The sequence below is a fragment of the Parasteatoda tepidariorum genome, chromosome 7, assembly GCF_043381705.1.
Source record: "Parasteatoda tepidariorum isolate YZ-2023 chromosome 7, CAS_Ptep_4.0, whole genome shotgun sequence".
Classification (NCBI taxonomy): Eukaryota; Metazoa; Arthropoda; class Arachnida; order Araneae; family Theridiidae; genus Parasteatoda; species Parasteatoda tepidariorum.
The window spans coordinates 62,732,386-62,748,609 of record NC_092210.1 but is presented as its reverse complement, the minus strand read 5'-3'; the positions used below and the strand labels follow the sequence as shown (position 1 = coordinate 62,748,609).

At 29.7% G+C, this 16,224-nt stretch overlaps 1 protein-coding gene across 1 annotated transcript in view; it reads left to right on the top strand.

Annotated features, from left to right (window-relative positions):
- Positions 1-16,224, top strand: part of LOC122270830 (uncharacterized) — a gene marked incomplete in the record, with an annotated part of 246,208 nt that overhangs the window by 198,796 nt on the left and 31,188 nt on the right. The window contains 4 exon segments of the mRNA XM_043049771.2: positions 5,708-6,317; positions 9,413-9,640; positions 11,024-11,134; positions 13,443-13,544. Of these exon segments, the coding sequence (XP_042905705.2) occupies positions 5,708-6,317; positions 9,413-9,640; positions 11,024-11,134; positions 13,443-13,544 (1,051 nt within the window).

Genomic DNA, 16,224 nt, shown 5'->3' with positions numbered 1-16,224 from the left:
CTATCCGAATATTTTAAAATCCTTTCAAAATATCTCATTTGATATTTAAACAACTGAAAAAATATTTTCAACCCGCAATAATAAATTATTAAAAAAAGCAACTAAAACACTGTAAATAAACAGCAACGTTACTCTTCTAATACAGTTAAAACAAAAAGGCAATTTCATCACTGTATCTTATAATATAAATATATATGTTATGAAATCATAAACACTGTTACGAACAATTTATCGTCAGAACAGAGCTTTCTTTTTTTTGTAGTGTTACTATCAATAAACAATCCGAATTTTTGAACGTGTCAGGAAAGAATACTTATCGAAAATGTGTTTGCTTTTATAAAAATCCGTGTTTATATAAACAAATATTTGAAACCCTTATCATTATCTAATCACGAAATAATTTTCATTCCATGTAAACATAAACATTAATATTGAGCTAATAGATGAATAACCCGAAATAATCACGTTATACATACTGAATTTCTGATTACATTTTTGTCTAAAATATTTCAACTTTATTTTAATTATTTTAATTAAAAATCCAATAATACATCATTTGAAGCTTTCCGTTGGTATTTGAACACACTTATTACGTATATTTCCCCTGAAAACTTCCATATATTATATTGTATTTATGCCGACCAGGTGGTTAGCGTGCCTGACTGCGGAGTCGATGGTTGCAGGTTCGAATCCCGCTCTGGGCATGGATGTTTCTCTCTCTCTCTCTCTCTCTGTTCTATGTCCTTTCTCCTGTGTGCTTGTGTGAATGTGACCCGCCCTATAAACGGGTTTGTGGTTGTGTGACATGGGTGACACTGCTCCACCGCCGTGGCCACCCATAGGTGCTCACTGGGTAACGAGAAGAAAGTAGCAGTTCAGGCATTTCTGAGGTCAATGGAAAACAGACCCAAGTGCCGGCCATTAACCAAAAAAAAAATATTGTATTTATTATCCTGTTATTTATTTCCAAATATAATTATTTTATGATTTAGCCATTGCTCACTTTAAAATGCGTTTCGTTCTAAGTTTCCTTATATAGCATCAACTCACTAAAACTAAGCGAAATAGTGCCATTAAGACAAGATGATAATTAATTAAAAAGGTTTGAAAAGAATTACAATCCAAAATTAAATTCCCAAACTTTATTTCCCAGCGCTTTAATATGCCTTATTTAAAAAGAAGAAAATTATCACAGAAATTTTTAAAATTCTTTGATATCTCCTGGTCGCGCATTGATATCAAAATTTAAAAAACTCATAAAATGTAAATTTTTTTAAAATTTTTTTGCATCACATAAAATTGCACAACCAACAAGCTATTGCTTCATATGATTATTTTATAGTTTAAGAAATTTAAATATGTTATAATATTACTATTATTTCAATGAACACTGGTCACATAATAAGTTTGAAAAACTCGAATTATCCCGATTTCCTTGCAATTTGAATAAGTTTCAAATGGTAAGATTCCAGCAAATTTTACCTCAAGTTTCTTACCATTTGTGCATGTAAATTCAATAGAATGCTTCAAAGAATATATTTATTAGATCGACATTGAAATGTCCCACAATAGTGTCCTGAGAGATTTTTTTCAGAACAACCAAAACACAAATGCTTTCAGCAAATTCGGTTTCCAAAAAATATTTAAGTCGTCTGTTTAAACAAATAACAAGCGTGCAAAATTTTTCTAAAAAACACGTTAGGTGGAAAAAATAAAAGAATTTTTGTGCAAAGCATTTATTCTTACAATCTATTTGCAGAGTAGTTCAATTATATATTGTACATTATAATTCCTAGAGATTCGAGCAATCATGATAAAGGCAAATTTCCATTCCAGCAGAAACTAGCCGTGTATAAACCAATAGTTTTTTCATGGTTGGGGCCGCCATTTGCAGTTTGACAAATTTCACGTAGTTTGGGAAACTTTTGCTGTCACCTATGGCCAATGAGGCTAATGTCAAAAAATTTTAAGTGTGCGTTGTGTATATCAAATCGATCTCGTACATTTTCAGTGGCAAAGAAATTAGTTCAGAAAACTATTTCAGTTTATTTAATAGCATTGAAAGTTAATTTAATTTTAGGTGCAAAAGCAACTCTTAACTCGATTAGGAATGCTCTTTTTTCTTCTTTTTTTTTTGTCCATCAGAAGTGGAATGTATAGCTTTTAGAATTTTCCTTCATTACATATTTCCTTCATAATGCTAGAGAGCACTATTTTGCTGATATAATCGTGTTAGCTGACAAGATGATAATTTATATATTATCGTTGTTTTGTTCTAAAAATGAGTAAAATTAAACTTTGAACTTGCAACAGTAAAGTAAAAAACGACGGTTTAAAGCCAATCTCCATGCCTATATGAACATGAGATCTATTGAATAAAATTCAAGTTAAAGTTGAAGATGATGAGTTGCGCCTCAGACATTGCAAAATTAAATAAAAGATAAATTCATGCTCTTTAGCTGTAACTGAGAATAGTTCAAAACTATGAACATGACTTTATTGATAATTCATGTTATTTAAAAACCATTGTAATTGAAAACATTCTACTCTCGCTCTTTGATATGAAATTGCAAAACTATTTAAATTATTTTCTCATTTTCAATCACTCCTTATGGAATATTGTTTCTTCAGAAAAAGTGCTTATGTTGCCAACAATATTTTTCTTCATATGTCAATTTATCAATTTACATGCAGATATTAAAAAAGTTTAATCAACATTTTACATCAATCCATCTTTTTTAAATTAAAAAAAAAACTGGTCAGAGTTGCGAAGTTAACACGTTTTTAAACTACTTAATTATTTTTATGTAAAACTATTTCCCCTCTCAGATTCCTTTTCCATTACTAGTCTGATGTTTGAAGTCTTTATTACATCGGGGATAATATGTTCTGTAAGAAAAGAGGTGCAGAGAATATCAAACAACTTTAATAGAAAATTGTGACAATTAATTGATTAAATGTTTGTACTTACGACGTAAATACAAATATTTTACTGCAAAAATTGGTTCAATTTTGCATCGCCTTAAAAATCTGGAATATTTGTAATCATGTTTTTTTCTAACAATGAAGAAAAGCTATAAAATAGAAAAACAATTAAAAAAATTTAAAATCTACATTTTTTAGGTTTACCAAACAGAAAAAAAAATAGTGCGTGGAGTCCCTCCGCGCGGAAGAAGTTAAACTTCGCAACCTACGACGTTAATTGTAGAAGAATCAACAGTCGTAGAAGGATTCAACGACTCTTTTTCCTGCTCCGCTCGCTTCCGTGCTCTGTAATCAAGGTAATATTGTGCATTTTTCCCTCTTGAACCAGTTGAAGTGCTTGTGGTTGCCTCATCGTCACGCCCGGGAAAATGTATTTGTATTAATAATGTATGTGAATGCGTCATAATGTAATTTCAGAAGAGAAACAATCAAGTGATATTCACAAGAGACGTATCTTGACATAACCTTAAATCCGTCGCATTGCCGGTGGGATTGTTTTCACTCATTTTTTACAATTGTTATCCACTAAATTTGAAAATAAAAAATACTACCCTATTAAATTATAAATGTATCAAAACCAACTAAAAAAATATTTATAGAAAAACAATATTTTTATGATTTTTATTATTTTTATGCTAGTGAGAACCAAAACAATATGGAAATGAATGAGGGAAAACTGAATCCTTCCACGTGATTTCCCCGCCAATAAAAATTTAGCGTTAAACGTTTAACGCAACCTTGTTGGAAGTCGCATAAGAAGTATAACTTCAAAAAGAATTTTAACTTGTCCAGACCTAAAACCTAAAACATCTGGGGTCAGGAAATTGCCGATTGGTCTGGGAGGAGCCTTAAGTCTGCATCTAGACTAGCAGAATACCCAATAATTGAAGTTATACTTCTTATGCGACTTCCAACGAGGCTGCGTTAAACGTTTAACGCTACATTTTTATTGGCCGGGAAATCACGTGGTAGGATCCAGTTTTCCCTCATTCATTTCCATATTGTTTTGGTTCTCACCAACATAAAAATAATAAAAGTATTGTTTTTCTATAAATATTTTTTTAGTTTGTTTTGATACACATACAATTTAATAGGGGAGTATCTTTTATTTTCAAACTTAGTGGATAACAATTGTAAAAAATGAGTGAAAACAATCCCACGAACAATGTGACGGATTTAAGGTTATGTCAAGGTACGTCTCTTGTGAATATCAATTGATTGTTAGGTTTTCTCTTCTGAAATTACATTATGACGCATTCACATACGCTATTAATACAAATACATTTTCCAGGGCGAGACGATGAGGCAACCACAAGCACTCCCACTGGTTCAAGAGGTCCACGAGGGGAAAATGCACAATATTACCGTGATTACAGAGCACGGAAACGAGCGGAGCAGGAAAAAGAGTCGTTTAATAGAACTAGGAATTCTTCTACGACTGCTGATTCTTCTACAATTAACGTCGCAGGTTGCGAAGTTTAACTTCTTCCGCGCGGAGGGACTCCATGCACTATTTTTTTTTAATTAAAAATTTGATTTGGTGTAATTGGAAATAGAGACAATTAAAAAAATATATTCATTTAACAAACCGCACTAAATACATCCAAAAACAACTTACATTATTTCCAAAACTAAAGCCAGCCCCGTTCTGTTTTAAAAAGTTTTAATATTAAAAAAATTACACTCGACGTCTTTGGTATTGCGTTGCATTATTTAATTATTTTTCTTGCTTTTGCCAGCCTTGCTAGATTTTATTCTTAAAAGTCCTAACACCTGTTCCATTACTTTTAAAAGAAATGTGAAGTGTTTGTGGTGATGGAAGTTTAATATGAAAGGGATGCATTTGACGTTTTAGATCGGAAAAAATACAATTATTTTCCAATAAAATTATAAATTTTACCTCCAAAATCCAAGAGATAATCTTGGTAGCACAAAAAGTTATATTCAGTACTTCAATAAATGAATTTAATTTGCTTTCTTCTCCTCATTCAATGAATAAGCCTCTTGTTTCTTATAATGTCACTAAATTACAGCTTTTCAATAATTTTCTATACCTACTACTGAAATAGGCATATGTTGCAAAAGTATTTACGTATAAAATATTTGTAAATAGGAGAAAACTTAAAGCTATAAAAAAATTAGTTGTGCTGGTTTCTTCATACGAGCATATCTTTTCTTCCTGTTTGTTTGAAGCTAAATACAATTTAAAATACTTTTTTAAAAAATTCGATAGAAAATTTATGAAAATAACCAAAATTCTGCTGATAGCGGTATGAAAACGATTGAAATTTGCACTCAAGTGAAAATACACTGAAATAAAAATATAGTAAAAAAGACACTCCGGTTTAGATTTTTTTGTTGTTTTTTGTTTGTGTCCGGTTTTGTTTTGTTTTATAATGAATTTAAATTAATTTGTATCTTTCAATGCATGAAATATAAAATTTTCTAATTGATTTATCAAATTATTTAAAGCAGATCGATCAAACACAGAAATATTTACTTCAATAAATTATTGCTCATTGCTGGTAATTTTGCTAGATTTTATTTTTGTGATTGGTGTACGCATTACAATTCATGTTATTATTTAAAAAAAAAAAAAAAAAAGACCTTCCTTCCTAATGTTTTAAGCTTTACAATTCCTAGCATGTTTGTTTCTTTAATAAAATTTCTGAGTTTTATATTTTTAATACTTCAACTATATAATGTGTATTATACTTTTTAGATACCGCTAAAAGCAGAGAACGATGATACAGAAAATGAAAGTGATGATGATGATGATGATAAAGACTACGAAGACGATGAAAACAAGGACGACGATGAAAACAAAGACGATAAAAACGACGAGGATGATTACAATGACGAAAAAATGGAACCCGATGATGAAAAAGATGACGTTAAAGTAAAAGATGATAATTTCATAGATAACAAAAGCAAAAAAGATGGTGATAATGATGATAAATTCAGTAACAAATATGGTAAAGAACAAAAAGATAATGCAAACGATGACGATGAAAAATTCAGCAGCAAAAATAAAATCGTAGAAAATGTTATAAGTGAAAATGAAAAGATATTTCACGAGTTTCGGAAAGCTAATGATACAATTGAAAATGATAAAGTTGATTCAAGTTCTGTACGTAAAGAAGATATTTACGATTACGATGAGAAATGGAATTTTGATATGAAAAATAATGATAAAAGTATTCGAAATATTTCTGCTGACGATAAAAGCCTGGAGCATAAATCTGAAATTCCATATGACTTTAGTCATTCGGATGAAGAAGACGACAATGAGGATGATAATCTCGAAGGTTCTGGATTCCAATTAAAAGTTGGTTAGTCACTGCTGAATTATTTTTAAATATTTATAAATTTAAACCACGAAAAGTAATTGCACAGTGTTAAAAAATGGATAACCCTGAATAAATTTTGATCTAATGATCGGGTGTTTACGTTCTAGGGCTTATAGGTTCGAAGGGTTGGCTTTAAATATGCCTATTAATAAATTTAGGCGATAACAATAATTTTAAACAAATTTGAATTTCCGATTCCTAAAATATAGGGGATAACTTTAATCTAAGAAATTTAGTCTCGATAGTTTGGTCACTAGAGTGGTCCAAAGCTTGGAAACAGTAATGCTAATTTCACTTTTGCGTACTATAAGGTGAATTTTTTTAAGAGGATTGAAAAATGTTTTACAGGAAATTATTAAGTTCATTTATCCAAAGATTATTCCATGCAACAATTATTTTTTAAATGAATATTTATTAATTCTATTATTTCATATATTAATTTTATTTTTAATCGTATGACATAATATTTTTTACATTATTATAAAAAATGCAATTTTACATGACACAATACAAAACTTGACCCAAATTGGCCAAATAATTCCTGAAAGTTGAATTTTTAAAATACGACTTTTTCTATGGCGAAATACGCAAAAAGTAACTTGGACCACACTCCTGATAAAACCCTCTTGATCATATTTCCTAGATTGCAGCTACTCTCTATATTTTGGGGGACAGAAATTCAAATCCGTCGTAAAAAGCTATGTTTATTCAGAGAAAGTGCGTTTTGTGTCTAATTTTATCAATTAAAATATCATCTGCTCTTAAGAATTAGCGTCTTTGAAGTTATTCCCTCGAAGCATTAAGATTGAGTCCTAGAACGTGAAGGTATGATCACTGGGTCAAAATTATTCAAGATGGTTCGTTTTTTTTTCGCACTGTACATGTTCTATTTATAATTGAGAAATTTTAAGGGAAAGAAATTTGGAAAATATTTGTTTTTATCTGATTGTGGTGAATATGTTATTAGTTAATGGACAAGAATATGTTCAAGTTATTTTTAATTTTAAATTTTTAAATAATATATTAAAGAAAAAAATTCAATTTTTACATTTGTTGCATAAGTGTACAGTCTTTTAACACAACATGCCTTAAATATTATACTATTCAAGATTATATTATTAAATTTACTTTTTAAAAAATATATTCTGTAGAAAACATGAGGGCTTTTTCTCTCTTTTTTTCAAACATTTAACTATCTAAACAACTGAAATTGGCTGCGGATTTTAGTTTGTCGAGAAAAAAAAACTTTACAATGAACGTTTAATTTTTTAAAAAATAACATAGGCCTAAGATGTAAGCTCTAAACACATACAGATTGTTTTTAGAAATTATTTATTTACGATTAAAAATTTTAAAAAAAATTAATTACTTCACAAAATCCTGCCAGTTATAGAGACTTATGCAAGACGGATAAAGTGACGTCATGATTGCGCAAACATTTTAAAGCAAAATTAAGTTCTCAAACAAACTGATAAATGGCTAAAAATATCTGCAAAGATTGAGGTAATTATTCCACACTACGCTTCATGGCATTAAACAAAATTGCTAGTCCAACTTGCACTGAAGCTTAGCGCATAATAATCTTAATTACATGTGTCAATTTTCTGGTTTAAGAAACATAATGTGTTAAAACTTTATAATATAAATATAGAATTTAATTTACCCATATGAGCACGTATGATACATTAGAGGACACTTTATTTGGTAATTCTTAATTATTTGATTTAGATTAGAACACAATGATCATTATAATAAGTCTATTCATAAAGCTTGAATAATTGAATCACTCTAATATTAATTTAATCCAATCGAATCAACATTAGGGCGACGGTTAAAGTTGCGGAGTTTGTAAAACAAATCTTATGAAAATGTCCTAATTTCTACTTAATTAAACCAGTATGGTATAATCTATCACAAAATGAAAGAATCTCTCTAAAAATTTTCAACAATAAGATAACTTTTAAATAACCTATGTGTAGTTTTCATATTCATGAAATTAATAGCATAGATTCTACACTAAGAATAAAAATAATGGTAAAAATTACCAGAATATGGTAAAGTTTAACGTGATCTGGCTGTATATGAACACCAAAAAGCTCTGTAATTTCATCCACAGAATTATAAAATATGGTCATATTACCAAACTGTTCGGTAGAAAATATACCCATGATACCTAAGAACATGGGGTAAAAGCATTCATTAGGTAAAATTTTATTTCTGTTAAATGTATTACGTATTTTTGTTAAATAAGTGATAATATGAACTATAATTTTGAGAGCCGTAATCTCCGGTAAATCGTTGCCTACAAACGGAAAAATCACCAAATGAATGATTTAAATACCGTATACATTTGTCATATTACCAGAATTTATGGTTTTTGCAAGAAATGCGATTGCCATGCAAATACGGTTCTTGTACATTTGCCCTACAAGTACGTTATTTTTTCTCATGAATCTACTGTCTACAATTTCTAAAATGCTATCTAATTAAAATTGAGATTTACAATTAATTGTAAATGTAAATTTATAAATTCAAGTATTTTTTTCTGAAAATGATGTTTTGATTATTTAACATTTACTATACACCGTGTTAATTCTTTGACATGAAAAGACATGAAAATAAATTATAGATTAAGAATTATTAGTATTTCTAAATTTCGTTTTTTTATGTTAGCAAATGAATAATGAAATCATATATAAGGTTTATTTACGTAATATATAAGCAAAACAAGAAATATTCCTATAGGAATAGATTAAATTCAAAATAATTAGGAATTCGTATTGCATATTGCTATACACTACTCAACTTTTTTCACAGCGGATATTTTAATAACCGATTCTCAAGTTAAGTATTACAGGGATTGGGCTTACTAACAAAAAAAAGAGTAGATTAAACCTTCGTGTAAAAAAACTTCAAATATGCACTGCAAATTATGAATAACACGAAGCTGAAATATACTCAGTAAAAGAAATGCTCCCCATTCTTGTTTGTCTGTTTTAATATCTATATTATAGTTCTCATATCCCATAACATCCCCTATCTTAAAATGCGTTTCTTAGTCTAAATTATCATTTCAGAACTTGCATGGTCAGAGTGGTCCCCATGCAGCAGCACTTGTAACTGGGGTAGGCGTACAAGGACCTCTTATTGTCTGGACAACGGTGTTGACTTGGAAAAATGCAGTTCTATCAGCTCAAAACGGACGGAAACTGAAGCTTGTTTTTTAAGACTCTGTCCACCACTTACAACAACGCCGACTTCTTTCATATCACTCAGTCCTCCACCGATTCTTTACAATATTACAGGTGAGTTAATTATGAATATCATTGAAATCTTTATTATTCTTTCAAGAATACCTTTCATAAAAATTTTAATCAATATTATTTAACTCTGATTACTGATATTAATGTATAACAGTAGTTATTTTGACAGTTTCATGCATCACAGAATACACAGCAAAGAACATATACACCGAAGAGCCATTACATTATGACCACCCTGCTAATAACATGTAGGACCACCTTTAGCCCTCAAAACAGCCAGCACCCTCCGTGGTATAGATTCCACAAGGTGCTGATAGGTAGTCTGAGGTATCTGGTACCAAGCGCTCACCAACTGGTCCTGCAATTCCCTCACATTGCGAGGGGGTAGCGGGGCAGCACGAATTTGGTTTTCCAAGTAGGACCAAAAATGCTTTATTGGATTAAGGTCAGGTGAATTCGGGGGCCAAGACATGACTTGAAAGTCACTGGACTGGATGAACCTGGTCTGCAACTATGTTCAAGTAGCTTGCAGACGTCAGGGATTATTTTATGAGGATTATAGGTCCTAATGTGCCCCATGAAAACATTGTTCCTGGGCGAGAAACCATAAAAACCTGGGCGAGCCCATTGTTATAGATGGAGGGTGGTCATAATGTAATGACTCTTCGGTGTATATCTGTAATGTTGTTCAAAGTTCAGGGAATTTTCATATTTTGGAAAATATTCAATATTTTGCGAATAACACCAAAACTAGTTAGCCGATTAAAATAAAATTTGGCAGGAACATAGTTTGATATATAACAAACAAAATCATCATACACGTATATAAAATCATGTACTCATCATAATCATATTTACATACGAAATAACCATGAATACACTCACATACTCGTGAGTAGCATTCATTGGAGTCGACATTCTTATGAACTAGGAATTACAGAATAAAAGAATAAAATAGTATAATATAGGATTTGGTCACCACCTCCTTGTAAATTTTCAAAGGTACACAGACCGCACCCTGTGAATTTGAGCAGGAAATAAGGCATTAGAGATATTCTCACTACGATTGAAAGCAATTTAATAGAACAAAATATTTTCTACAATTGCAATTTTAAAAATATAGTATTTGCATTAAATTTAACAGATTGTTGCGAAACTTGTCAAATGTAAAATAAAATTTAAAACCCCGTAGCTTCACGTGCACCTGCGTCCTTATATTGAGTTTTAAAACACGTTGTCATAATGCCTCTTCAACCAAAAAGTTTCTGCCCCTATCTGAGGCTGAATGTAGCCGAAAATTAGCTTTTTTTGAAAGTCTTATGTTTGGGAGATGACTGGTTTTGCCACTGAACAACACAAATATAGTTTGTTTAGAATTCAAGATCTTTTCAATGTACTTTTACATCCACTTGTCTACTTTCCCAGGAGTCAGAATGAAGCTGAAGTGTAAAGTGTACTGTAAAAATGGGGGTACGTGCCAACCGCCTTACAAGTGCCTGTGCCCTCCAGGTTTCTATGGAAGCTTGTGCCAGTACGGTAAGTGGTATGTGTTACTCTTTGTTTTATTTCTTTTTGAGTCGTATTTAAGAATATTTCTGAATGTAATTAAGTCTCGTCAACAAAATATAATCATTACATAAACAAAACACATTTCAAATTTAATATTTAGGGAAAAAAAACAATGCAAATTACTTTAATTTTCGTCAGATAATGTATAAATTACAACAATCAAATAAATTTTTTAAATACCGCACAAACATTTAATACAATAAAAATAATTTTAAGAAATAAAAACACGTGTTAAGAACCATGAGGGAGAGATAGTTTATGTCTAAAAAAGCTAATTTTGTGAAAAATCAAATTTAAAGGTTTGGAATTGTTCAGGAGCTTACACACGATAGAAATCATAAAATTATGCATGCAATACAAGCATTTATTTACATCCCTCAAAAACTTTAAAAATAAAAAGTAAAATTCGGAAATTATGTTGGATAAAAACCATTTTTTTCCCACGAAATTCCTCCCCAATCATAATATTTCCACTGTGGAATTCCCCGTATCTATACTTCTCTGTACTTTTCTCTATACTTTTCTTTCTTCGCTTTATCTACGCGTGGACAGTAATTGTTTTCCTCCAGCATGATCAATCTTCAAAGTGAGATAACTCTCGGGGAGAACTTATTTTCCAAGTTGTTGATTCGTTAGAACTTAAATATCCTCAAAATTCAACAGATAGTGAACCAATCGTCCTTTTTGAGAAAAATGAACACGAACCATTTTCCCCCTTTGTTCTTCATTTAAGAATTAGTTTCTTAAGCAAATATGCAACCAGCTTTTATTTGTATAAATATATGTATTTGATTTGCAAGTTTACCCATTTTGCTTCAAGCTTTTCTAAATATTATTTTGCATCATCATATGATTTGATAACTACGCGCTATTAATAATATTTTAATATTTTTGTCCCCTTCCAATCTAAATATGAGCCCTTCTAAGACTTTGTACAATATATTATTTACTTTCACTTTCAGTATAATTATTTTTTAATAATATTTAAGAGTCATTTTTTTATTACCCTTATACGACACTATATTTTTTTTTTGCATAAAAGTTTGTCATTAATATATTCTTTCCTTTTACATGTCTCTTTAAGTCTAGGTGAAATAAAAGCTTAGATATATTTAAGTTTCGCTCGATGTTCTCAAAGTCTTTGATAATTTATAACTAATTCACTTTCGATGTAACAGCATTTGATTAAGATTGGATGATTAGACTCAAAATAAAAATAAATTATTTGAATGTTTATTAACATGAAGTGATAATAAATAAATCTTTCTAAATATTGTCATCAGTTTGCATAATTCGTTTCTATTTTATTAAGAATTGTCAGCTGTTCTTACTTTTGTTAGTCCATAAAAAAATGAACTTTCCATTCACGTTATAACGTTTAAAATAACTAACATTCCAGTTTTTGAAAAATTTTGTATGCTGCTGGATGCGTGTGCAGCTCTAAAAATAAAACTTACTCCAACAGAAGCGATTAGTTAAATTTTAAAATCATTTACTTTTCCAACTAAGCTCTGACTTTAAATACAATTCTTTCACAATAAATACGAGCCTTTTAAATTACATATGTATAAACTGCGCAGTTTTAATTTCCAACGTTTTTTATGCCTTTATAAATTGTTTTATTTCTATATTGTATTCAAGTAAGTTTTTTCACCACTAATTATGATTCTTGTTTACATAAGGATATGATTAAGATAAAGTAATATTTTTCTTAGTTATTTAAATGGTTTATAATCTAAAAACTTAATAAATTAAAAGAATAATATTAAATGCATCGGGCTATAAACATAATTTTTCGTAGAAAATGAAAATTAAAAAAAATTGGAAAATTCTTTAAAGTAAAAACTGTCATATAAAAAACGCTTTTTTTTAAATAGAAGGAATATTTGCATCAGTTAATGCATATTTACCATCGAACTGCATATTTAGTTTCTTTCACTTGGTTTATTTTCATGAAAACATATATAATTATTCTATGAGTAGTTATTTTGCATTTCCTTAATACATTATGGTTGATATACAGAGTAAGATTTTTGTGAAAATTTTAGAACTGCATATTTATACTGTATTGTTATTTTGTTAAACTTCGAGAAAATATTATAAAATATTTTTATTGGTTGAATTATTTTTTTAATATTCACCAAAATATTTCTCTACCTTATTTAGCATTAAAAACAAAATTTTCATATTTTACTATTGAAAGTTTTTTTTCTTATAATGTTAATAAGATCATGTCATTTATGATGCAATATAAGAGCCATATTCTCTATTTCAGAGAAGCAATCTTGTCGAGTTAATTGCCGCAATGGTGGCTCTTGCCTACCTCCTTCAACATGTATTTGTCTACAAGGATTCTATGGACGAGAATGCGAGTTTGGTAGGTAATACATTCATAGTAATTCAAAGTAATAGTCAACCGTAATAGTTTTATTATAATAGTTTTATTATAATGAACTTTATTTCCTTTATGAATATAGTATTCACTGCATGAATGAAAAACTGTAGTTTCAAGGAGCTATACAGCAAAGAAATGTATTTCGGATAAGAATTTAGTATTCATTGAATGAATCAAAAACAGTAATTTCAAGAAGTTATATTATAAAGAACTTTATTTTGGATAAGAATTTGGCATTCATATTGCATGAATCAAAAACAGTAATTTCAAGAAGTTATATTATAAATAACTTTATTTCGGATATAAATTTATCAATTTTTTGTTAATCAAATATACCAGTTTCTAAAAGTTGTATTATCAAGAACTTTATTTCAGATATGAATATAGTATTCATTGCATGAATCGAGTACAGTAGTTTCAAGAAGTTACATTATAAAGTACTTTATTTCAGATATGAATATAGTATTCATTGCATGAATCGAATACAGTAGTTTCAAGACGTTACATTATAAAGTACTTTATTTCAGATAAGAATTTAGTATTCATTGCATGAATCAAAAACAGTAATTTCAAGAAGTTGTATTATAAATAACTTTATTTCGGATATAAAATTATCAATTATTTTGTTAATCAAATATACCAGTTTCTAAAAGTTATATTATTAAAACCTTTATTTCAAATAAGAATATAGTATTCATGAATCTATCAATTATCATGTAAATGAAACATACCGATTTCAAATAAATTACTTATTATAAACATTCTGTATTTCACTCTAGTATCATAGAACTTCATTTTGAATGTGAATCTAGTATTCCTTATTATAAATCAAGCACAATAGTTTGAAATAGATTTATTTCCAAAAATGTCATTTTAAATGCCACTCTATTCATTATTTTAAATAAAGTATATCAATTTGGACTTTTTTTTATACCAGATGTAATTTTATTTTACTTTTGTGCCGGTTATAATTTTTTAAATTCCACGTGTGCTCTTTGTAATTTCTGTTCTATTCTTATATACATGATTCATATTTTAGGCAACAATATTTTATCTTCATTAATTGTTATGTAATACATTTAACATTTTTTTTCTGTTTGCTTGAAATAATTTTTTTTTATATACAATACTAACTGCAGTGTTTATAATTTACGTAATACTATTTTTTTGCATGATTAAACTTTTCATGTCTGAATGCCATGTAATTAAACATCGAAGTATTACTAATAACTGGATATAGATATACAAAATTTACATTAATTAAACAATAGAGGTTTGTATTGAAATTAAATTTCATTTATTTTTACATGCTTTTTTAAATACAGCTAGGTTAATACCATAGTTTAAATTCACCTATCAATTAAATAAAATAAATAATCCCAAGAAACTGAAATCGTACTGGTATTAACTGTTTGAAAACTTCATGCGATTCGAAAATATACAAAAAATAAAATGACAGTCAAGATGTTTCAAACTCATCAACTGAGCTGTCTTTCTGAATTCCTGGGGTTCAATACACGACGGTGGCTTGAAGCCAGGGTTGGTAAGTTTTTGACAATTAACGGTTTATTCGGATTTTACCATGACTTCAACCATCACATTTTTTTGCATAATTTTTGACAATTGTGGGATTATATATATATATATATTTTTTCACAGCGGATATTTTAATAACCGATTCTCAAGTTAAGTATTACAGGGATTGGGCTTACTAACAAAAAAAAGAGTAGATTAAACCTTCGTGTAAAAAAACTTCAAATATGCACTGCAAATTATGAATAACACGAAGCTGAAATATACTCAGTAAAAGAAATGCTCCCCATTCTTGTTTGTCTGTTTTAATATCTATATTATAGTTCTCATATCCCATAACATCCCCTATCTTAAAATGCGTTTCTTAGTCTAAATTATCATTTCAGAACTTGCATGGTCAGAGTGGTCCCCATGCAGCAGCACTTGTAACTGGGGTAGGCGTACAAGGACCTCTTATTGTCTGGACAACGGTGTTGACTTGGAAAAATGCAGTTCTATCAGCTCAAAACGGACGGAAACTGAAGCTTGTTTTTTAAGACTCTGTCCACCACTTACAACAACGCCGACTTCTTTCATATCACTCAGTCCTCCACCGATTCTTTACAATATTACAGGTGAGTTAATTATGAATATCATTGAAATCTTTATTATTCTTTCAAGAATACCTTTCATAAAAATTTTAATCAATATTACTTAACTTTGATTACTGATATTAATGTATAACATTAGTTATTTTGACAGTTTCATGCATAACAGAATACACAGCAAAGAACATATGCACCGAAAAGCCATTACGTTATGACCACCCTGCTAATAACTTGTAGGACCACCTTTAGCCCTCAAAACTGCTAGCACCCGCTGTGGCATTGATTCCAGAAGGTGCTGATAGGTAGTCTGAGGTATCTGGTACCAAGCGCTCACCAACTGGTCCTGCAATTCCCTCACATTGCGAGGGGCTAGTGTGGCAGCACGAATTTGATTTTTCAAGTAGGACCACAAATGCTCTATTGGATTAAGGTCAGGTGAATTTGGGGGCCAAGACATGACTTGAAAGTCACTGGAATGTTCCTCGAACCAATCCATGACGATTCGACCCTTATGACATGGTGCATTATCCTGTTGGTAAACA